Here is a 25791-nt window from a genome sequence, read left to right as displayed (position 1 = left end):
CCCAAGTCCACATTTATGTGAACCGTAGGAGGTTCCATTCCATCAATATCCAGGTGATCTGTGACTCAAATTGCCTGGTGACAAACATGTATGCCAGTTTCCCCGGGTTGGCACATAACTCGTTCATTCTGGTGAATTCTAGCATCCCTACAGTCTTTCAGGGGGACACCCCTCTGGATGGGTGGCTGCTAGGTGATAAAGACTATCCACTGAAAACGTGGTTGATAATGCCATATATCACACCTTCAGCAAGACAGCAGCGTGGTTTTAACAATGTTTTCAGCAGTGCTCGGTCAGGTGGTTCATTAACATACAGCCCTCAGAATGTCAGTGCATTCTTCGTAGCATATTGCGTTTTACACAACATGGCTGTATGACGTGGATGTCACTATGAACTCATGGAGGACACATTAAGGGACTTAAAGATGGAGAGAGGCCGAACTGCATGTGCCGTGTCAACTGGGAGAGCAGCAGAGCGCATGGGAGAGGAGGGAGCGCCTCGCCGCCCAGCTTTGTCATTAAGAGTATTTGCGGTTACATCAGTTCAAAAAACGTCTGATGATCAAAAACTTTCCAATATTGAAATAAATTTCGCAAGGCCGTAGATGCGACCACTGCGAGCCTGGCCCTCCTGGACCAGAACGTCAGTCTCCTCCATGGAGGGGGGGGGGGGGGGGGGGGGTTATTCAACAAACCCTGACTTTCTGTCTCCCCCTTTCCTGCAGCACCGGAGGCAGTTGTTGGACATGCCATTTAATTTCCTTATTGATCTAGTCGACATTAAAGCTCATTCATTTTCACTAAAACTAAAATCCAGTCGGTTATCAAATTGTTCATTGAGGGCTATCTTTTCTAATATTACTAGTAGGATTCACCCTCAGAAACTCAGTTTCCTATCTTCAAGATCAGTCAATCCAGAATTCAGGATTGGTTCATTGTTTTTTAAACCTGCTTTGTGGATCAGACTCATAATGATAAAGATTTAAAAAAGAAAATTTAAAAGTCTTTGTGGTAGAACAGAACAAACAATCTATACAAAAGTGAAGAATCAAACATTCTAATTATATGAAACATTTAGTTACAAATAATAAATGATGAATGAGTGAACATATGAATTACAAATAACTACAGACAAGTAGTGTAGAGAAGTTGCTGTCATAAACTGTCACAAAAACACATATGAGCATTAAAAAAAAAACACCTCAATTAGTTAGCATATTTGTTTTTGACATGAAAAATAACAAAATAATTCAAATGATCCTGAACAAATCAACTTCTTGATAAATGAGACACAAAACCCTATGACAAATTGTTCAGTGTTCAGAAAATCACATTTAAACATTCAGCTGATTTTTCAGCTGTTTTTTTCCTATCCTGAACAACTCCAAAACTTCTGCTGTCAATGACAACAGTAATGCATTTTTGACAGGATATCATGCAGGGTTATGTTTGACAAGAACTAGTTTGTGCGACGTGTTGTCCGATTATGTCTGAAGGCAAAAGTGACTACAGCTCTTCCAAACAGCTATTCTGAAGGCTGTGACCTTAAGCTTCACTGCAATGGTTTACATCTGAATGTGGAACAGTCTGAGGCCATGTTTCTGAAGTCAGAGGCTGTAGCATTTTTCCCCAACACAGTTGATTGGAGTGGGTTGCTGCCAAATAAAGGAATACAGTATCTTGTGCTTCTGTGTACAATTGAGGGTTAGACGGAGTGGGAGCTCAGTGGGGGGAATGTAGGCAATAATGATGATGTTCTACCTGTTTTAGTCAAGAAAGAGCTGGGCCTTAAAGTGAAGCTCCAAGTTAGAGGGTCATTTTCATCCAAATCCTCACATAGAGTCATGAACTTCAGGTAATGAAAAAAATAATATTGCTGATACAAGCAAATAAAATGTTTCCTTCACAGGGTGGCAGGCCTCACAAGAAGGTCAAATATCTGGAAAGAGCTCAAAGAGGAGTGACTTAGCCTTTGCGTGAAGAAGCCCAGCTGCGATTGGTTGGATGTAGGATTAATATGACTGCACACCTACGGCAATGACTTATATGACTTCACCTCCCAAACCACAAGTGAGTCTGTTGCTCTTGGCCATTGATTTTTCACATCAAAACTAATGTTAGCTATGATAACTGACTTTTGATAACACTAGCGCTTGATCCTTTGGCCTTCTGCCACATCAGCAAAAAAAACATTAACACACAGATGGTGCTTGGTCACGTCAGATCTAAAGCTTAGATGGAGGGGTTTGATGGCAGGGGTGTACGTGTCTGATCAGGACTAAGAGGCAGACTAGGGAACAGGAGACATTGTGCTGCCGCCGGGACCCCACAGCAATCCACACCCCCTAGTCAAGGAGGGGGGAGGGTTAGGTTAAGGTTAAGGTTAAGGTGCACAATGCTGACACTCATCAGACCCCAGAAAAGGTTTCGATATACACAGCAGGAGGGTGGCCATGACATTTGTAATCCTCTAAGGAATGTATAACAACTCACCTGCAAAATCAACTAGTCCTGAAAATGGATGGCACTGTAGCATGGGGCCAATACCACCCACGGGAGAGTGAGGGCTAGGCTTTGACGAGTAGGAGGACCGTCACGGTGAGCACAGAAGCCTAAGGCGCGGTCCCAGGTGGTGCAGATCTTGGTGGTAGTAGCAAATACTCAAATAAGAACTTTGTAGGCCAAAGAAGAGAAGGGTTTCATGTGAACAGCAGTTGAACATGGGTCAGTTAGTCCTAAGAGATGGGTGAACACCGTTTGGAAGGGTGAGGTGATGGTGATCGCCCCCGCACAATGGAAACAGAGTCAGGTTCAGATCCCCGAAATATGGAGTGGTAGAGATGGGCTCCATATGGCATCCATGGTGGTAACGCAAACAATCCCGGAGATGCTGGCGGGGTGACTTGCCCTGGAATGGTTTCACCCCAACAGAGGGGCCCGTGCCCCGGAAAGTGTTGCGGTTCCAGCGGCGTCTGATGAGCTCTCACCGGCCCTTGAAAAACCCGGGGGAGAGGGTGTAAATCTCGCACCAGGCCATACCCATATCCGCAGCAGGTCTCCAAGGTGAACAGCCTCTGGCATCTTAGATGGTGTAGGGGAAATAGGCAAATCAGATTCGGAATTTTGGGTTAATAATTGGCTCTAAGGGCTGGGTCAGTCAGGCATGAGTGCAAAGCAGGATGGGGCTCCAGCAAATTTAAAATTGTCAGCAAAACAATTTTAAACCATGTTGGGAATCTGACTGTTAAAGAAGAGATCGATGCAACAAAGACTTGGTGTAGCCAAGAGATGACACAGTGGACATATAGGGTTTTCCTGTTGCCAAAGATACCTGGGTCTAGATAAGTATTAGAAAATAACTGGATGGTTGGTTCTTTGATTTATATTGTTCCAAAATGTCACCAGGAAGAAGAGGGCATGGTACTGAAATACATGACATTCACTTATGAGTTGAAGATTCTTGCCTTATCGTTCAGTGTGAGGGAAATGTGAACAGTATTTAGTGACTTTTACCAGTATCCAACCTCATATTTAAAAAACAGTTCTCAAAAACCTATTTTCTCAAACATACTACAGACATGAAGACAATTTTTCTGGTTTCTGGTTGGGAAGTGGTGATGACTCATATTTTCATGCACCAATTGGAATTAATATTGCTTGTTTTAATGCACTGCGCAATCCACTCACAGTATCTACAGCATTATTCAACTTTTTCTGGGTATGTGTAAGCACTGACAGCACTTAATGCTGTCAGTTAATTTAAGGAAAAATCGCGGTCAATTTTAAGACAGAAAAAAATCAGCAGCAACAGGAATTTTTCCCAAATCTTAACCAAAGTGCTTTTGTTTCCTAAAACTAACCACAGTCTGGACATGAACCTTAGATTGTTATGTTTTTTCTTTGCCTCCAGACTCCAGCATGGTACATAAAATGTAATATTTCATACACTAAAACAAATATTGATTGTGAACATAATCCAGGCAGCAATTATAGCAATTATTTCTAGAATTAAGGTGATTCTATGCTATGAGGACAAAAATTAAAGTGGTAATGTATCACCATGAGTAATTGCATAATTGGATTTATCCAAGGACTACAATATAATTTCAGAGAAAAAAATGAAAATTTTATTTATTAAACTGATGAAAAAGGCTATGAAATTAACAACTATAACACAAAAATGTGACTCAAGAAAAAGACTGCACCTCCACATCATTAAATGACAATTCAGATAATGTAAACATAAATGGACATTAAAATATTGTCAAGATGTTAACTTATAATAAGGAGGTGACAAGACATGATTTGATGTAACCAGTCCCACTTAAAAAAAATAATTTTAGCTCTTTCAAACTAACCCCCATCCATTATAGCCTCTTCGCTTTTCTGTCTTCATGATAAATCTGACTTTATTCTCTTTCAAAAAGAAATAACACTAGTGTAACCCAGAACAAAACAGCCATGATACAGAAGGAAGGGCACCTTGTATTTGTTGGACAACTGCAAGTAGTTAAATATTCATGCAACTTTAGAAACATCTCTGTTTAGATCTCTAGGCTAACAATACATTTTTATTCTTTATGAAATATCAATATGATTCTCCACATTCTGATTAAAGATTTTCTCCATGTAAATTAACAGTTAATAGATTTTGTCATGAAATACGTTGATAAACCATATGTTCAGTCTGTACAATAGAGGTACTAAAAATTACAACTGTCATGGTATATGTACAATTTCCTACCTACAAAGTACAACAGCTAGCATGTAATAAAATATGTAAACAAATTTCTTGTTTTTTGACACAGTTGACTGTGACAGCAGATAGAATTCACACTTTCAACATTAGATTTATTTATGTATACATATTTGTTAACAGTGTTGTAGTACTGCATTTGTTTCCTGACACCTCCATAAAAAAAGAGAACGAGGCAATGAACCAACATACAGTTTTGCAAAAAGATAAAACCACCACTGGCTGTGCATCAATAATAGACCTTTTCTTTCAGAGATTGTTTTTTTCATGGTTAAGATTTTTGAGGGCTTCCAAAAGAATAGAGGGGCAAAGTTCTGATCTGATGATGAAGAATTGTTTGGCATCAAAGAGAACATGGTCCAAGTTGAACACTGTATACTGGACTTTTACTGTACTGTACTTTACCGTAGAGTTAGGATGGCATGCATTTTACAATCAGTTGCTTTTCACCAAGAGAAATGACCACTTTTTTCCACAAAGTGAGTCACTGTCTATTTCAGACAATAAGAATAATTGTGGAGAATCAGATGCCAAATCAAGCAGATTCTATGAAATCTGCCCATGGCAATTTGCTCACTTGATATTATTTTATACACAGAAATGGTTTCTTTTCTTGCTGTTCTTTTTGTCATTTTGTTTCTTTTGCCTCAAGCAAAAATAAGTTACACACCACACTTGTATTATGTATAAACCATAAAAATTTGTCATATTCTGATATAACAAGAGTCCTTTTTTAGTTGTACAATGATGGTGTGCCTTACCCCCTCTTGTTAAGCACTACTTGTAGCTTACATGCTGAAAATGTGTAAGATTATGAACCTGTTGAAATTAACAATTTTACAAAAAAAGTTTTTGTTCAATGCCAAGGATCACATTGCTCTAAAAGTCACTTAGGAGAATGATGTAGCTGTGAATATCTCTTTACTGAACGTCTCTGACCAGATAGAAGAGTTAGGTGTCTAAAGTTGCTATTTAGCCTTGTCATTATGCTTACAATAGTAAGTGTGCTTTATATTACAGTACATATCATCACTTCAACTACTCAGCACAGTATAAGATTATTCAAGTTCCACGTTATACCATCATTTGTCATATCCCCTCACAAGGAAACTGATAAGTAAATGTTCTCTTAGTGCTTTCTTTCTTCAGTCTCTCGTGTTCACGAAAGTCTCACAGTCACACATAGTACTCCTTATCCTTATTTTTCTGTTTCTTGTTGCTGCCTTTCAAGCTCTGCTGTTTGTCTTTCATGACAGCGCCATTGCTCTGCACAGCTGAGTTGGTTATGTAGTTCCTGCTCTCGTCCACCTGGTAGGAGCCTTCATCCCTGTTCCTGTACTTATACATGGCATACAGAAGGATGAGGATGCACAGGGCAGCGGCCGCCACTATTCCGATGACCATCCCGGTGGTGCTGCTAGATTCACGGACCACTTCCGAGGGCCCTGGAACTCGCCTGACGCCCGGCTCTGTGGGGAGTGCTGTGGGTATATTATGGAACATTGGGGAGGTTATTAATGGGCCCCTCAGCTTGGTGCTGTCTACCTCAAAGGATGTGGGCAATGGAAGCAACACTAGGTCGGGCTGGGGTTTTAGCTCGCGGTTATTCATTTTGCCACCCGGCTGTTTGGCCGGAGCATTGTGGAAGGTTGCGGTGGAGGCAGAGGTGGCGGTGGTGAGGCTCTGGTCGGCGGTTAGTGGTATGGCGGTAGTGGTAGCCCTACCGCGTCTGGAGATTGAAGGTTTGTTAGGTCTAAAAGTCTTGGGTGCATGAGCTTTGTAGCCACCTTCAAAGCCTGACGTGGACAAGGTCTTATCTGTTACCAAGGAGAAGGTCGTGTAAAAATCTTCATCATCAGTAGGGGGCAGGTTAGACTTGAACGCTTCCCCAGAGCCATACCCCGATATCACCAAGCCATCATCATCACAATCATCGCTGCCTCGGTCCGACAAGCAAGGTACCCCCGCCTCAGTAGCCTTGGACAGGGACTCTTTGGTGGTCTCATTAATGGTGAGGAGTGGGTGGTGGGTTGAGGGAGTGGGAATGAAGGGTGCACGAGGAGCTACAGAGGGGTGCGCTAATGGTTCCTCAAGTACTGGGATGACTAACTCAGCTCCTGGCGTTGGACACAGACAGGTAGTCATGTTAGAGGGCAGAATGGGAGTTTTAAGAAAAATACTAAATTGGATACATCTGTACAGAAAAACAAGACAAGCAACAACTAAACCCAAATCGAAGAAAATAAACTTGGCATGTCAGTTTAAACTGCAAAATCAACATATATAAATTCTGATATAAATTTCAAAAGGTTTAAGAGGTGTACAAGGATGAGCCAGAAAAATTTAGCAAGTTTGCTGTAAATTTGGTTCGCTGTTATTTTAAGTATTTCTTTCTCACTTACATTTAAAAAACTTTTAAGGGAAAGCACACTCTTCAGATATAAACTAATAAATGTTATGTGCTACATACATAAAAATGAATGATAAAGTCAGCAGAGTAGTTGATGTCAAAATATGCTAGAATTACAGTTATTCCTTTTTTGCTCCATTATTGGATAAGAAGGAAAACATTTGATAAAAAAAAACAAAAAAAACATGACATTATTTAAATATCAATTTAGATGTAATAAAAGGCATTATCTAAACTACAAATTGCTATCATAATAGAAATGACAGACTGACTGTGGCTGCTTAATGGCTCTCTTAAACCTCTTGCTTATCTATGGTAATACAGACAATTGTAGTTGTAGTTCTACAAACATTTCTCAGATGCAGAGCTGTTCTGAAGGTAAAAGTGACATCAATGTGACTGTTAAATTTTGTTTGGGCACACTTTGGTTCTGTAGCCACATTGCATAATGAAGACAACTTGTTTGTGAAAACTGAAAAAGTGAAAATTTTGAAAAAAATCTCAGTGAATTGGAAACAAGTCAATGATTTCTTTATACTCAAGAGAATATATTTTTTTAGTTTTGTATAGTTAACAGTCCTTTGAGCCATGTGCAAACATCGGGAAAAATGCATATCATGATCTACCAACTAATTTGTGCAAACTCTATGTACAAGTCAAGATCTTTGCAAATCTTATGAAAGAGGCCCAGTTGCTTGTCAGGTATTCATGACTAAGGCATTCCAGATAGTATAAGGTCAAAAAAACTAGAGATAACCAATTGGTTTTCAGAGGTTTTGTCACACAACAGGGAACACTGATCATTTAGTTTCATTAAGAGTCTTCTTTCTTCTCTAATGCTTTTTCACTGGGCTTCACGGTGCTGTTTCTTGATGAGATCTAGTTTTTTGAAGCTCTTAATGGTTGACAATAAATCTGTCCTAAGATCGGCTCTGTGACCAAGAAAAGGCTGTTAAACTAAAACTTCAATTTTAAATTTATACAATGTCAATGGCAGAGCAAAGTCATCTGAATGTTCACCCTTTATAAAATACTGGCCAGAGTGAAAGATGTCATGAGATGTACATGTGTTGCACTGTGTGTTTCACAGCTTCATTTTCTGGTTCTTGTTCACCAGATGAACAGAAGACCAGGTTCTCCAACAAACTTTACTTAAAGATAATTTACATAACTTAAACAAGAATTTTAAAATTTTCTTTCTTCTGAATCAGAGCAAAGATTAAAACCTAAAATCAGAGCAATATATTCCGACTGCAAATAATGGCTAAACCCAAATCTAAAATCTGCAATGCATCTGCCACAAATGGAAAGCTGACACAACGGAAAGCACAATGGAAATTTCTGTCTGTGGTACTGTTGGTTTTCCATAATTTTTTTTGTTGGCCTTGCTCATAGTAAGGCTTGCTAGAGATATGTTTTTTTCTGCCCCATATACATATATGGAATTTTATTCCATTACGCAGTCTTGATAAGTATGACTACAGCGCAGCAAACTTCTTGTGTTTTTCATCTATTTCAACAAGTTGGGACTTGGTAAAATTACTTATTACTGAAGATACAGTTGCTAAAACTGCTGTATACAATGCAATATCTGTTGGTACTTCCTAACAATTGGCAAACCATTCAACACAGATGTAACCCCTTACACACATTACTGTAACATGTACTGTCTTCCAATGGTGATTGTCCATTTGTCTGGGTGTGTGTGGTCAATGCGTCAAAACAAGCTGCGATCAGGAAATATTTTCTGTACTGTAGACTACTGTAGACTAGCTGCTTGTTTAACAGTGGAGTCTCACTGCCTGTTCTGTATTTGTTAAGAATGTTAAGATGTAATGTGGATTATAAAATATTAAATATCCTAGTCTTGACATCTACACTATTTCCTTCAAAGCACCACATTAAACTAAAAAAAAAGTAAACTTTCTGATGACATGGGTTGATAGATACTAAGGAATCACTTTTTCTTGAGAAGTGCAAAAATGTTTGATTTACTGATTATGGAAATGTATTCTCAAGCCTGTATCACTGGAGTGAACATTCAAAATGTCAGTGACATGAAAATTATCCACTGCCATGAACATGTCTTCTGTCTTTGATGCACATTCTAATATCAATTAATGCAAACTAATTTGTGTCTCACAAATTGTCACAAACACTTACATATACATTCACAAGCACACAACTCTGCAGATCGAACAAAGGCCATTTTATTCTATAATTTCAAACAATAAAACAAAGATTAAAGATTCATTCAGTAATTAATATTGACACTTTGATCAGAGATGCAGTTTGCAAGCTTTTAGAAAAATGCTGCTTCAAACAGATGATTGCAGTTTCATAATGTGTCTCATAGAGTAATTATTTCTTGCAGGTGGTAAATGTAGCATTTTGTGTTCCAATAGAGTGTTACGAAATGCTGAATAGTGAGTCAGCCTTTTATTTCTTTTATGAAAATGTTCTCATCAAACAGTCAGGTTTCCATGGAACATATTTTGTAATTGTACCATAGGATTTGATATTGTTGAGCTATATGGTGCAACCACAGGAGTTTTTTTGTGCTTTGAGTTAATTTAAGTTAAATCAACTAAAAATTTTTTAAATTGTTATACAAGTTTACAACTATTAAGTCCCCCAACAAACCTAACATATTACTGTCAAATAATTGGTGTTTCCTATAGCTTCAACAATTCAGCAGTATGAAATTGCTAAAATTGCTACATGTAACACCTACCATGGTCGATAGCCACTTTGTTTTAAGTATGAGGTATACAAGATTAAATGTTTTTACAAACTGCATCTTAAAAAATGAATAAATAAATAAATAAAAATAAACAATTTCAAGAGCGTAATACATACTGTATATTGTCAACTTACATCAACAAATTGCCGCATGATTTAGGCATGAAGAAAAGAATTTACAAAGGAAAAGTTGTGTAAGAATGTTGGATAGCCATTTGGTACCGTTAAAGATCATTTTTATCCATTGTAGATTGTGTTCTATCTTATAATACGACGGTACAGGGAGGCAACAACACATACATCCACGCCACATAACATAAAAATAAACACCATAATTCTGTTTTTTTATGTTTTGTTTTTTCCTGGTAAATAATTTGTTTTTCAAAAAAAATGTGTATCTACATTTTTTTCATTGGAATAGACTTCAATAATATCTAAAATCTATTCATGTTACAGTTTTTTGCTTAAATTGTCATTTGTTCTTTAGTGTAGAATGGATGGATGACTTTATATTTATTATCTCTAAAGACAAGGGAGAAGGTGAAGAAGGGGTGGGACCTATGAACATACTACATAGGAAATGAGAGTGATGAGAGTGACAGTGTAAGTCAGTTGCCATGTCCATGTAAAGGCAGTACGAAGCGGTCGGGCGGCATTAGAGCTTTTGGCTGTAAGGAAGGGATGGGGATATACAAACAATGAGCAATATACATGCCCATCTACAGAAAAGAACAGAAGAACTCTAACACTGACAAGTCTGACAAACCCTAAACTGCAACTTCTTAGCCATGCAATTCATTTGTTTTTTGTCTTACAGTCAAAATATTATTCAGCAAAGATTAATTTGTTTTGTCAAAACAGATTTAAAAAAAAATCTGAAAAATGGAAGATAATGTGAGAAGTGGATCTGGACCTGCTTCACCTACTTATTTGTGGGCTTGAGCACACATTTATAAAATGCCTCAAGTTAAGTTGATTGTGCAACAGTTGTTGTTTTGGACTTTTTAAATTCAACATTTTGTCGGGACAGCATACTACAGGAAATAAGTCACACAAATTAGTCAGTGAAGTAGTTCCAAATCCCAAAAAATTATATCAAGTCAAATTATGTCAAAAAATATTCCACACTGTGACCTAAATATTATCTGATTGACAAAAAAATCAAACCAAACATACTTGATAAGCCAAAAACCATAATCAGAACCAAAATGCCAGTGATCAGTTGGATAAATACAAAAAATATGACCAGTCAAAACTGTCAAATGAAAAATGTTAAGATGAGAGAACAAAGCCACTTAAAAATTTGCACACACTGCAACCAGATGCACACAATATAAAACAGACACTCCTGAGAGAGGAACTCGACTGGAGGACGGGCTCCTCTCCCATGTGTTTCTTGATGAATATATAACTGTAATGTTAGTCTTAAAACATGAAGCGGCCGTGCAGTCTGGGTGTACATCAGAGAGAGACAGTACTGGCTGAGAATGGGTTATTTTTATTTCTATTTTTTTGGTTTTGTTTTAGTCGTACTGCAGGATGTTGATGCATGCTTAAAGTAAGTTGCATTTAGGGAACTTAGAAAAGAAACAACACAACAAACTGGGGGCAGGTAAGACTGACCAATGTTAGAAAAACAGGAGATGGACACTGTGTCCCAATCCCTTACTATAAACGAATAGTTAGTTAAGTTAATGTAACAGTTTGCACTGGCAAGAAACAATTATGTGATACTCTTGAAACATGTGTCCAGACAGACATCAGTCAAACTACAACTCAAAGTGTAAAGCTACTGCCAATTCTCCTCTATTTCTGCATTGTGACACACTGGAAACTATTATCACCACTGTGAACATTAAGAAAATTCAATACATAAACTGACATGTATGAGTATACATTTTGTTGCCTTACCAGTGTGAATGCATAGCATACCCCCCCACCACCACCAAAATAAAATAAAATAAAATAAATAAATAGAATAATATTAAAATAAGTAAATGAACAACAAAAGTGTGGTAGTATGCAATTGGGACACAGCTCAAATGTAACTAATAGTAGTGGGGAACAGGAAAGAATAGAAATAAAAACACAAAACCTGTTAATTATATTTTGTCATGTACGATATGTGAAATTCAACTTTTTCAGGATTTAAGTATGATAAAGAGTCAAAAGACGTGCTTAAAGCTGACATCCATAACATTGTGCATGTTGTCACCCTGGACAATGGTGGAAGGTGTGCTCCAATGATAGCAGTTGGAGAAGGAAACTGCAGTTTATTTGAATCGGTTAAAGCCAAACATGTTCCAGCTAATGTAATTAGGTACTGATGGACCTAAGCTGTTGAATTTGATCCATGAAAATACAAACATGTTTTATGTAATGGCTCAAATGTTACCATGACTTGTGCTTGCATTGCTCTGCCCTTACCAGCCCAGTCACCAGAATGAAATATTGGCATTGTAGCTTTCTGCAAACCACAGATGCAATTTTGTATATTTCATATGTACTACGAGGCATCAAATGTCATGATGTAGTTCAGATTACCGGTACATGTATATGAGCCTATATGAGTTTTCAGGAGGGGATGGTGATGGCAAGCCATGTTTCTTGCCACAAAACTGGATGTCCTTAACTGTCTGGGACAATTTCTAGCTGTGTTTGTGGCAAAAAACATGATCTCTTCATAACCCTAAGCAAGTATTTTTTGTGCCTAAACCTAAGGCCTGGTTCAGTCTTCACTGAATTCTGACTGAATTCAAAATTCTGACATGCTAGTCTTTGCATTGGGGTGCCGTGGGACGTCCAAGATGCTGCAAGACAGGTCGACTGTTGTTCACGATCGGCCACAATGCTTCTAATTTGTCGGCTAAAACAATCAGGGTTAAATAGTGTAGTCTGAACCAGGTCTATCCAGACCTTAACCACAGCATTGTCACAACATAAAACTGAAAACCGAAATGTAAAGAAATGTTTCAACATGTCCATGGTTTGCAGTGACAGACAATGTCAACATTCTATTCTGGTGACTGGGTTGCTCCGTACACATAGATCAAAACAGGTACCAAAATTGCTTCTGAGCAATGATAGTAAACATCTGCAGAGAACTCAACAACAGTTAACCTGTGTTATAGTAGCAGCTATCCTGGCAGTCAAACACAAATCTTGTGTGAAAAGTGTCATTGTCAAACAACAATTGTGGTTTTACAATAACTCTGCCACTCAAAAGAATGTACATATAGCATTTATTGACTTCAAAATATTATGAAAACCAGCTTTAATCTCATAGTCTTTTGATTATGATTCAGTATTTTGCCTAATGCAACCAAAATGTTTTTTCCATGTTTATAACAATATAAGTGGAAATGAATTCCATAAGATGGCACATGTCTGGCTAGTCTATGCTCAAGTGAAAATGCAGAGACCACTGGTTGCCTGGAGGGTAGGAAACTTATTTTAAAAGCAGATAGCATGCTTTCGAAAATGGTCGACTCTTCTGTTTGTATGATTTGTGATTCATTGCAGATACCATACATAGTCTCTAAAAGGGTCTGTTCAGCAGTTGTGATTTAAAACCCCCAAGCATACCTGGTGTGTGAACACAACAGATCTAATGAAAAACATTAGACTCTTCAAAAGGTTTCCATGACACTGTCCCATATTCTTTAAATAAAGAAAGCTATTTTTTTTTTTTAATAAAATTCCCTTTTTAGTAATTTCGTACACACTAGCTTTAATGTGATTTATTTTATCTCTTGACCTTTTACCTATTATTTTGCCTTTATCAGAGTTCATCATCAGTTATCAAATTTCATATTATGCCTTCTTAATAATTTGCCAATTGTTCATTGTTCATCATTTTTATTGTATTATTATTCATTGGAACTATGATGCTGACATCATTGAATAGAATCTACCTTCAGCACTGGCATGCTGTATGGGTAGTGAAAGAAGTACAGTATTCAGAACCAGCATTGGGAGTAATGTGTTAAAAGTAAGGGAGCTAAAAGTTGTGACATGGTTGTAAGATTTGTGAGTGACACTGACAGCGTGAAGAAATGAACCTGGACTTTAGAGGGGAAAAAAATCTATTATTAAACATTGGCTAGTGTTGTTTTGTTCCCTGGAGAAAATATGGGACCTGTTTACTTCCTCCTTAAATATCTAACCATTAGTAGTTTAAACTATTCTAAGATCCCTTCCTAATTGCCATCTTATGAAATTAATTGAAAAGAAAGGAGAACACGACAGATTTACAACAGAGACCAGAATCACTTGATAACGTTTCCAGACAAACCAGACAGACAACAGCCTCATTGATAAAATAAGGTAGGGTAAGGTAGATAACATTCCATGTGCTGTGACCACAAAAATGGTTTCCAACTTAAACACGAAAGCAGACAAAGAAAGTTACTGTAGATATGGGGCCATGGAGTCAAGGATCAATGAAAAAGCATGCAAAAAATAACTGAAGGTCACAAAAAGAATAATTAAAGGGAAAAATATAAGAATTTGTGGCAAAAGAAATGTTTTTATGCCATCTACACCAAAATATAGGAAAGGGCCTGAAGACTGACCAAACTAAGATGGTAAAATTGTTTTCAAATACCATCTTCTTTCAGTTACATAAGAAACGAAATAGGTAGATGGCAAGAAAATATATTTTTTTTGCCTTTTTATTTGCTTTGGAAACAGAAATAGGGATGTTCTCATTAAAAGCCATAAGGTACAAAGCCACATGGTAAACCAGAGTATATATGGAAACAATTATCACCCACCAAAACGTCATGCCACATATGATGAGGCCAAAATACAAGAATGTGTTTTTGCATAATTGATGAATAGACGGGAATGATTTTTTGATAAGAAAATTTTGAAAAGACAAAACAAAACAGGAAATAGCATTGACTCCCAAAATGATACAAGAAAATAAATTTAAAATCAAAGCATGCTGTTGTCAGCGTCAAAGTGATGTTAGGGTTAGAATGTTGTGAATTTCTGTGTAAAAATATGATTGGATGACTGGGGCCCTCTCTTTGTCTTTCTTCACAAATCCCCATGAATCTCAGGCTACACAGCACAGCTTTAAACCCATTTACACCACAACCTTTCACATACTCTTTGAAAAAAATTGGGAATGACCTTCAAGAGGAGAATCTTATGGTGTGCCTTAATGTTACCATTAGGAATTAGACAGCAAGCATTCAACTGAGAGATATCACAATGTTCTTTTCTCAGAACTCAGATCGCCTATCTTATAATTTGCAAAATAGCTAATTTTGTAGAGATCATTTTAGATGCAAATATTGTTGAGCTAAAAATCTGGGGAGTTTTTTTTGTTTTGTTTTGGTTTTTTTTTTTGGTGAATAGGGCCTTCGCAGAAAATAATACAATGGTTCCCTTACAATGTATTATAAGCAAATGTTGCTTTGCGGTTTTAATAGTAATTTGTATAGTATTCTATTATATTTTATATAATGTGTAATTCAGTGAGGAGAGGAATGCATGGATTTAATTTAGAAGGTAGGTTTTTTCAAGGTATTGGACAGCTTGTCTTTACGCCATTTACACCCAACAGCAGCCACTTTAAGGTGCTTTCTGGGTGAATGTCATAGATTCAGTTACTTGTCAGAGCATTCAAACAAGCATCATTTTGAAAAGTTCTGTTCTGTTATTTTTTTAAAATAGGTTATAGAGGGTAACATGTTGTGAACATGTTAAAACTAAAAAAGGTTCTAACTACCATGCATCACAGAAAGATAGGTGAATAAAAATTGTTGCTAAAATATGGAAATTCCCAAATTCTTTCAAACTGATTATCTTAGTTATCACAATGCTTAAACATTTTAGAATTTTTAATATTTAGGTACAAAAAAGACAGAATAACAAATATACCTAAAAGCAAAAGAATGACCCAAAAAAAGAAAAAAACTTGTACACAGAAATTCAATGATATACTTGCACCAACACAAGCCTCTGAATATGAAAAAAAGACAAATGAAATCAAAAAATAAAATGTATCACTGTGGTTGACTGAACACGCTGCATTTTAGCAGAAAACAAGTGTTAAAACAAAGAATGGGTTGTTTCAAAAGGAAAATCAGTGGAATAGTGAATGGCAGGAGCAATGGAGCAGTTTTTTGTCACAATGTGATACATTTTGAAGCATCAGTGCAGTGAACATGGTGCACCATCATACAAATTTTGCGAACATGACATGTGCCAACCCTTATTGTTCCTCTCAACAAACAAAATTTGTATGTTCATATATTGGTGACCATGTTAACCACTTTGAAAGACCCCATGTGGAAGTGTAGCTCATGATATTAATGGCATTCTGTGTCACTGTTGTCAGCTAGCAGCATACTGAATGGGATTCTGTATGACTGATGAAGCATGTTCAAATATTTTCAATTTGAATTTGAACTTTACATTTAACAATCCAGCATTCCTTGCACTGGGTAATGTGTGGTACAGCCTGCTAAAATTACTACACTGACTGTTTTATGAAGTTACACTTTGTCTAACCATGGGGTGTGATGCCCTGAGGATACCTTGATCCTCTGGTGCAGATGAGTGAAAGCACAAACAAAGCAAGCAAATGCAAACTAACCTAGCCCACCTGCTTGGCTAGTTTCACACTCCTCCAGGTCTTCATCATCACTCGAACACTCTGCAGATGACACAATGTCATCTGCTGTATGCTTCATGGGAAGAACGTTGGTCATCAGAGGTCACAACCACAGCAAAGATTCCCAAACCATGAACCAGCAGCAAAAAAAAACAAAAACAAAAACAAAGGAGATACACAAAGACAAGATCAAACATACAAAACAAGTTAGGAGGTGAGCAGTTCATTTTTTGACCTTGGAAACAGTAGTTTAATAAAAAGATCTTAAGTCAAGGCTCACTTTTTGCCATTTTTTCACAGGTTTCAAATGCATCTCATTTTCCCTCATATTTGATGCAAGTTCGCTCATTTGTCATGGAGATGGCTCAGTTGTAATAGTGTAACCCAATAATGGAACTTGGATTACATGATAACAGATAGTCTTATGGTTGGAGATATCAACCTCTGCCTCTGTCTTTATTCAAATATGCTCTCTGGTGTTAGATGTGCTCTGACACATCTGCACCTTGATCTCTGTCTGGTCCTGCACTGTCCCGGTTGATGACCTTTGACCTCTTCCCAGTGGATGCTGTGAGTGGTCTGGTGTTCACAGACAGTTGATGTCTGTTTCTGGTGTTCAAGCACCCCCGTATTTGTTTTCTATCAAGTCATACAAAACCATGAAGGATATACAAATCAAGAAAAGAAATCATTATCATCATCATCATCATTATGATGTCATACACCACTCCAGTCTTCCTCTTGGGGGAAAGGTCCTGTATCTAGAGTGTATTTGTGGAGATTTGAAGGTGTTGAATGGTTTGTGGTAAGTGCTGACTCCTTCTGACTTGAAGACTCAGCTGGATGTTCTGACTGTCCAGCAATGTGAGAGGGTTCTGTCCTAATTCAGGAGGGTCCAGTGCTGTTCTTAAATTGGGATTCTTACCATCCACTCCTTGTAACAGTTGGTCTGGAGAGTCCCTCTCTATCCTCTTTCTCACTAACAGATTTTTTTGCTTTTAGGAGGGTCCTCACCTGTGTTGTAAGTTGTAGTTAGAGTTCAAACTGAGATATTGTTCTGTGTGAGTAGGTTTCCTGCACTCTGCGGTCTTTATACTCTTATTAATAACTCACATAAATACAGGTGTTTGAGAAAGACTGGGTTGAAAGCTGAAAAAAAGCTAATAACTGGACCTTGAGTTAAGATTTTTTTTTGTCAAAAAACAGGTAAAGATAATACATGACAGTGGAAAGCATTTAATTTTAAACAGAAGCAGTTCAGCTTCATTTATTCAACAAGCTATAATGCAACTCCAGTACAGCTGTGATAGCAATCAGTAAGCAGTAATTACACTGATATCTGGAAGACCACTATGTGAGTCCTGTCCCTGTCACTCCAGAGCCAATCACACTGTTACTGAAGAGACTAGAGTCTAAATAACATAAATAAAAAAATAAATAAATAAACATAATACAATGACTAAATTGGAAGATTTGGGGAATATAAGAATATAAGTTACAGTCTGTCCCAAATTGCCTTTTTGTGTGTCTGCCAACAGTGTTTCCACTCTGAGCTGTGGCATAAGGACAGTGACAGAAAGAAGGACTTTAATTACTAAAAAGATAAAGATATTCACTTCATTCTCATACCTTCGACTGCTGACACCTAATATGAGCTGTGATTACAGCAAGCAAAACTGTCAATGTAGATATGGGCACCTAACTATTGTTTAACACAGACTGGAAAAAATATTAAGTTATTCTCATTGCATGTCATCCCATTGCTGGGCCTATGATCCAGACTGAACCTGACAGTCAATCAAAAATATTCAGCTGTCCATAGACACAGATTACATATGTATGAATGAAGCCAGATATAATGAGGTCAGACTTTTCAAGTCACAACAATATACTCAGCCAAATATACTGTTTGAGAGTACATTCACAGTATATTAATGTGCGGTTGACTGTTTAAAAATATTGGGGCAGAGGGGGATGCAATATTACCCTCTAACCAAAGGCCTACTCGTACAGGCAATCTGTCCTGATCCTCTCCTTGAATAGCCTCCATGCACAGTTGATCTAACCACTGATTGCTGGTTGCTTAGTTCAATGCTCCAATCAGCTTCAAGCATGAACTCAAGCCATCTGTTGCGACATGCGAGTGAACATATATAACATGTCATGTACATTAGTGCTTCTTTGTTTACATATCTTTATCAGCCTTTTGGCTTTCACTAATCATTAGTGCATTTTTTCTTCAAGGCATGTCTTCTGTCATATGTGTAATTCTATGGAAGTCTCTCCATACCTGGACAGTTGAGGAGGATCTGTGTTTGCGTGTGGTAGTGGTGGACATCATGGTGGTAGTCTCAATGAAGTTAGTGGACATCTCTGGAGGCATGGCAGTGGTCCTGGCTGAGCCTGCTACGCTGGGCACATCGCCTACCAACCTCACACTGCCATTAATCTTGATGTTGGGGCTGCCCTCAGCAGCCATGTTCAACACCTTGAGGCCATTGTAATAAAGGCCTGACAGCTGACCCTGAAAGGGCCTGCTGCGATCACTACCACCAATTGCGACTGTTGCTTGGGTGTTGAAAATTGTTAGCTGCCGTCCTGGAGGAGATATCCAAATGTAAGATATTTTCAACAGGGAAAGGCACCTTTTAATATAACCTTGTAGCTGCACTATCAATTTTACAACAAGACAAAGAGCCATATTTTTGTGGTGCCTCAACGACCAGCACAAGCAGTGCTTTAACAATTTTGTGTTTTCCTGAGCTTGAATTTTTTTGCCTGATGTGTGGTATTTTGTTGCACAGTGGGCACTTGGTGGGAGGAAAGGCCCAAAGAGGTGGGAGGGTCCTTCACATGAGGCAGTGAGTTGTTAGCACTTTGGTGGAAATTCGGTCTGTCGCATGGTGCATTCACACATGAAGCAAATTTTTTCAAGCAGTGCATTTACAAAGTGCAAAAATTAGGAATGACATGAGTGAGATGACGCAAATATGCAAAATTTGTATCATTCGCATGAGATGAATAAACAGCCAGAGTTGCACCAGATTCTGCTCTAACCTGGAGCTGTTTTCTGGCAGGAGGAGAGCTCAGAGTTCATTTCTTAAACTTTTTGGATTAAAATAAAAGTGTATTTATCTTCACTGCCCACTTCTCAACCTGTGTGCAGCAGCAGATTGGTGGGAGTTTGTAATTAGTGTCTCTGTCCATATTAACTGCTGACTAGAGGGGAAACAAGAGTCTGTAGGGAAACAGAAAGACCCAGGGTCTCTGGAGAGAAATAACAAATTAACAGGTGGGTTGATCAATTGTGTTTATGATCCCGAGGTCAGACTTGTGCAATTAACACAAGGTGAAAATTCATTTCACATTCTGTGTGTACATACCATTAGACAAACTGAGCGAACTCAGTGAACTGAGAACAGATGTCTGTTTCTGGTGCAATGTCACTTCACTATGAGTTGAGAATTTAGCAAACTAAATACTTGGCACAAATAACACAGAATAAAGCTTGAAATGTTAAGAATTATTATTTTTTTTTTAATCAAACACTCTCCACCCAGTAGATGCCTTTAAATCTGTATAAAAAATAAAATTCAATGTGGTTAGAGCAGTCTACATTGATCTATAAATGAATATGAATGATTTTTACAGTATCTGTTATCCACAGCTGCTTAAATGCCTGCAGTCATCTGAAGGCAGCAGTGCAGATATGTTGACAATTCTTCAGCCTCCAATTTGGGAAGTGCTGAAGTACCATTCCATCATTACCTTGATTTAGTCATTTACTTTGCATTTACTTTGTAGCAGCCTGGTGTCACAGTCTGCTACAAAAGTAAGGACATACGCCTGTTGATGCATCAGATTGGTCTGTAAGAGCTCTGTGCATTATTGCCTCCAAGTCGAGGTTTCATGCATTTCAGTGCAGTGTGACATTAGTGATGATATGATGTGACCATTTACAGCATGAGATACAGTAGAATTATGGATGAAACAGCATCAGATTAATGTGATCCAAAATCGGCATGAACATTTTCAGTTTTTTTATTACTTATTTCTATTGTTATTCCATCTGATTTGTTGAGTTATTCTTGTCATACTCCAAAACCAGTGATGTGACTGGCTGAGAGTGTCGTTGTTGATCATCACACCCAGCCTTTCGGCATTTTGCACTGCTAGATATATAAGAACCAAAATCTCAGGTTAGCTTTGCACTGGTCGTTGAACTTGCACGATTAAAATACGAGCCTCAGTGTCAACAGCCATGCCAGTGGGTACATGGACATATAATAGATTTTTTTCAAATTCATTACTATAGCTCCTTATTTTTTATCATATATTGAATTATGTTATAGTTTACTGGTTAATGTATTTACAGTTATTCAGGTCCTTAGTTATGTATTCAACATTTTTAGCCATATAAAGTTGCATGCATGGGTTTACATTATGTTCATGCTAGTGGTTTATTGGTTTAATGATAATTTATTAGAAATGGAAATCATCCCATTGGTCAGAGAACTTGAAAAGAAAGCTTGTATGAATATCTTCAAAGCTGAAGTGAGCATCACAGAAAAAATTCCAATAAATATTTTCATTGTTTTCATTTCAAATTCATTTAAACCTTAAGTAGAGTGAATGAGCAAACAGTTCATCATCTCATAGAAGTGCACACAGGGTTTTTCACATTATATCAGTATAATGAACACACATAAGCATAGAAATATGTTTGTTTGAAATTACCTTTCTCTTGTAGCCACTCTTCTACTGGTCTGGCGTATTTGAAAGGAATTTTCTTATTGGCCATTTGATAGCGTTCAATGTCGCTGTTCCCTTTAAAGTTTAAGAAGACATTTATAAAAACATTTATTGATCATCAGCATCATATCACCTGGAGCAAATACCACTTTCCTTAGAACATTTACAACAGGTTTAAATGATTTTATCTGAAGATTACAATTTCATTACACTTGTTTTAACCAGCATTTCTAGGGCTCATTATTTTTGTTTTTTACACAAAAACAAAACAAAACAAAACAAAGCAAACAAACAAAAACAACAAAACAGCTCATCTGTGTATTGATATGCATTGATGTCACGTTTCACGTTATACCACTTTGGTCACCACTGAGTGGCACAAAACAAACACATAATGTCGACTGTACAATTCTTCTCGTATTGTTCATATACACATTACAGGCCTGAATAGTCCTGTTGTCTGAAACCACCACAGTTTATCTGTTGGTTTGAGGACTACGTACAATACCATTTTGCTAAGAAAAGGGTGTAGTTTTAGGCCCATTGTAGGTATTTATATTGTTTTTATTATGTTACATTTGTGAAGCTGGGTCTGTTTTTCTCCTCCTCCTTGAACTGCCACCTTATCGTGGTGGAGGAGTTTGAGTACCCGAATGATCCTAGAGGCTATGTTGTCCGGGGCTTAATGCCCCTGGTAGGGTCTCCCAAGGCAAACAGGTTCTAGGTGACGGGTCAGACTAAGAGCAGTTCAAGAAGCCCCTATGAAAGAAATTAAAGCAAGGAAGCGTACGTCGCCCGGATTGGCGTCACCGGGGCCCCGCCCTGGAGCCAGGCCTGGGGTTGGGGCTCGCAGGCGAGCGCCTGGTGGCCGGGTCTTTGCCCACGGGACCCGGCCGGGCACAGCCCGAAGGAGCGACGTGGGCCCGCCTTCCCGTAAGCCCACCACCCGCAGGAAGGATCAGAAGGGGCCGGTGCTATGTGGAATGGGTAGCAGTCGTGGGCGGGGGCCCCGACGACCCAAACCCTGGACAACGACTCTGGCTATGGGGACATGGAATGTCACCTCACTGTGGGGGAAAGAGCCTGAGCTAGTGCGGGAGGTTGAGCGGTACCGGCTAGAGATAGTCGGGCTCACCTCCACGCACAGTCTGGGCTCTGGAACCCAACTCCTTGAGAGAGGCTGGACTCTCTTCTACTCTGGAGTTGCCCGCAGTGAGAGGTGGCGAGCTGGTGTGGGCTTGCTTATAGCCCCCCAGCTCAGCCGCCATGTGTTGGAGTTCTCCCCGCTGAGCGAGAGGGTCGCTTCCCTGCGCCTTCGGGTTGGGGATAGGTCTCTCACTATTGTTTCGGCCTACGGGCCGAACAGTAGCGTAGAGTACCCGGCCTTCTTGGAGTCCCTGGGAGGGGTACTGGAAAGTGCTCCAACCGGGGACTCCATTGTTCTGCTGGGAGACTTCAATGCTCACGTGGGCAGCGACAGTGACACCTGGAGGGGAGTGATTGGGAGGAACGGCCTCCCCGATCTGAACCCGAGTGGTGTTCTGTTATTGGATTTCTGTGCTAGTCACAGTTTGTCCATAACAAACACCATGTTCAAGCATAAGGGTGTCCATCAGTGCACGTGGCACCAGGACACCCTAGGCCAGAGGTCAATGATCGACTTTGTAGTCGTATCATCTGACCTTCGGCGGTATGTCTTGGACACTCGGGTAAAGAGAGGGGCTGAGCTGTCAACTGATCACCACCTGGTGGTGAGTTGGATTCGCTGGCAGGGGAAGAAGCGGGACAGACTTGGCAGACCCAAACGTACGGTGAGGGTCTGTTGGGAACGTCTGGCGGAACCCGCTGTCAGGGAAGTTTTCAACTCCCACCTCCGGGAGAGCTTCAACCAGATCCCGAGGGAGGTTGGAGACATTGAGTCCGAATGGACCATGTTCTCCACTTCCATTGTTGATGCAGCCGCCCATAGCTGTGGCCGTAAAGTCGGCGGTGCCTGTCGTGGCGGCAACCCCCGAACCCGGTGGTGGACACCGGAAGTAAGGGATGCCGTCAAGCTGAAGAAGGAGTCCTATCGGGCCTGGTTGGCTCATAGGACTCCTGAGGCAGCTGATGGGTACCGGCGGACCAAGCGTGCGGCAGCTCGGGCAGTTGTAGAAGCAAAAACTCGGGTCTGGGAGGAGTTCGGGGAGGCCATGGAGGAGGACTACCGGTCGGCCTCGAGGAAATTCTGGCAAACCGTTCGGCGCCTCAGGAAGGGGAAGCAGCTTTCTGTCAACACTGTTTACAGTGGAGGTGGGGAGCTGTTGACCTCGACTGGGGATATTGTCGGGCGGTGGAAGGAATACTTCGAGGATCTCCTCAATCCCTCTGTCATGTCTTCTGTAGAGGAAGCAGAGACTGGGGACTTGGAGGTCGATTCATTCATCACCGGGGCTGAAGTCACTGAGGCAGTTCGCAAGCTCCTCGGTGGCAAAGCGCCGGGGGTGGATGAGATCCGCCCTGAGTACCTCAAGTCTCTGGATGTTGTAGGACTGTCTTGGTTAACACGCCTCTGCAGCATCGCGTGGCAGACGGGGACAGTGCCTCTGGACTGGCAGACTGGGGTGGTGGTCCCTCTTTTTAAAAAGGGGGACCGGAGGGTGTGTTCCAACTATCGGGGGATCACACTCCTCAGCCTCCCTGGTAAAGTCTATTCCAGGGTACTGGAGAGGAGAATCCGGCCGATAGTCGAACCCCGGATTCAAGAGGAACAATGCGGTTTTCGTCCTGGCCGTGGAACACTGGACCAGCTCTATACCCTCCACAGGGTGCTTGAGGGTTCATGGGAGTTTGCCCAACCAGTCCACATGTGCTTCGTGGACTTGGAGAAGGCATTCGACCGTGTCCCTCGCGTCATTCTGTGGGAGGTGCTCCAGGAGTATGGGGTTGGAGGCCCTCTGTTGAGGGCTGTACAGTCCCTGTACAACCGGAGCAGGAGCTTGGTCCGCATTGCCGGCAGTAAGTCGGACCTGTTCCCGGTGCATGTTGGACTCCGGCAGGGCTGCCCTTTGTCACCGGTTCTGTTCATCATTTTTATGGACAGGATTTCTAGGCGCAGCCAGGGGCCGGAGGGGGTTCGGTTCGGGGGCGGGCAGATTTCGTCTCTGCTTTTCGCGGATGATGTTGTCTTGTTGGCTTCCTCGAGCCAGGACCTTCAGCATGCGCTGGGGCGGTTCACAGCCGAGTGTGAAGCAGCTGGGATGAGAGTTAGCACCTCCAAGTCCGAGGCCATGGTTCTCGACCGGAAAAAGGTGGCTTGCTCCCTTCAGGTTGGGGGAGAGTTCCTGCCTCAAGTGGAGGAGTTTAAGTATCTTGGGATCCTGTTCACGAGTGAGGGAAGGATGGAACGTGAGATTGACAGGCGGATCGGTGCAGCGGCTGCAGTAATGCGGTCGCTGTATCGGTCTGTCGTGGTAAAGAAGGAGCTGAGCCGAAAGGCGAAGCTCTCGATTTACCAGTCAATCTACGTTCCTACCCTCACCTATGGTCATGAACTTTGGGTCATGACCGAAAGAACGAGGTCCCGGATACAAGCGGCTGAAATGAGTTTCCTCCGCAGGGTGGCGGGGCGCTCCCTTAGAGATAGGGTGAGGAGCTCTGTCACCCGGGAGGAGCTCAGAGTAGAGTCGCTGCTCCTCCGCATTGAGAGGAGTCAGCCGAGGTGGCTCGGGCATGTCTATCGGATGCCCCCTGGACGCCTCCCTAGGGAGGTGTTCCAGGCATGTCCCACCGGGAGGAGGCCCCGGGGAAGACCCAGGACACGCTGGGGTGACTACGTCACTCGGCTGGCCTGGGAACGCCTCGGGATCCCCCCGGAAGAGTTGGAGGAAGTGTCCGGGGAGAGGAAAGTCTGGGCGTCCCTGCTCAGACTGCTCCCCCCGCAACCCGGCCCCGGATAAGCGGAAGATAATGGATGGATGGATGGATGGATGGTCTGTTTTTCTGAAGTTTGTCATATTTATACAGCCCTTTGGAAACCTCATTACATCTGTTCACTTTGAACGGTCTGTTAGGTGTTTGGCTTGAACTTGGCATTTTCCCCCTATGTGAGTGTACAACAACAGATGCTTTTGTTTTAATTTCACTCCTGGGTAGTGACCGTGACAACTACACAGGTTGTGACATCGCATGCGAGAGGAACCTTATTTACTGTAAACAATAGCTCAAACTGCTTTTTTTCTTTTTTTTGATTGACGTATTTCATGGTTTTTTTTTTTTCATTTTTTAAAAAAAATCTGAAAAAAATCTAAACAATGTTTAAAGAATACGTAAAAGCATTTGCTACTGTACTATAGTTTACACGCATCACAATTTCACAGAGGTGCACCAGGATGGGCGTTGCGGCGTAGTAGGGGGAGATGTCGGCAAAATCACCTGGTGGATTTGGATTTTCGGTCCATTTCGGTCCACGCCAGTGGCGTAAAAGTATGCTGAGAGCTCGCTCAAAAACAAAAACAAAAAAAG

The 25791-nt window shown here is 40.3% G+C and overlaps 1 protein-coding gene across 6 annotated transcripts in view; it reads right to left on the bottom strand.

The window, feature by feature from the left end:
- Nucleotides 1–4465: 4465 nt before the first annotated feature.
- The window catches only part of nrxn3a (neurexin 3a), a 311431-nt gene continuing 290105 nt past the window's right edge, over nt 4466–25791 (bottom strand). For 3 of the 6 annotated variants that reach the window (XM_070978856.1, XM_070978859.1, XM_070978858.1), the window contains 4 exons: nt 21274–21363; nt 18827–19134; nt 16519–16609; nt 4466–6237 (listed from right to left, as the gene is read on the bottom strand). In XM_070978856.1, the coding sequence (XP_070834957.1) occupies nt 5933–6237; nt 16519–16609; nt 18827–19134; nt 21274–21363 (794 nt within the window). In that variant the 3' untranslated portion in view covers nt 4466–5932. Of the gene's footprint in view, nt 6874–10025; nt 10577–16518; nt 16610–18826; nt 19135–21273; nt 21364–25791 lie in introns of all 6 variants that reach the window. The other 3 variants (XR_011603028.1, XM_070978857.1, XM_070978860.1) reach the window with 3 other exon arrangements.

Source organism: Chaetodon trifascialis, chromosome 14, assembly GCF_039877785.1.
Source record: "Chaetodon trifascialis isolate fChaTrf1 chromosome 14, fChaTrf1.hap1, whole genome shotgun sequence".
Classification (NCBI taxonomy): Eukaryota; Metazoa; Chordata; class Actinopteri; order Chaetodontiformes; family Chaetodontidae; genus Chaetodon; species Chaetodon trifascialis.
This window is presented reverse-complemented; position numbering and strand designations above follow the sequence as displayed.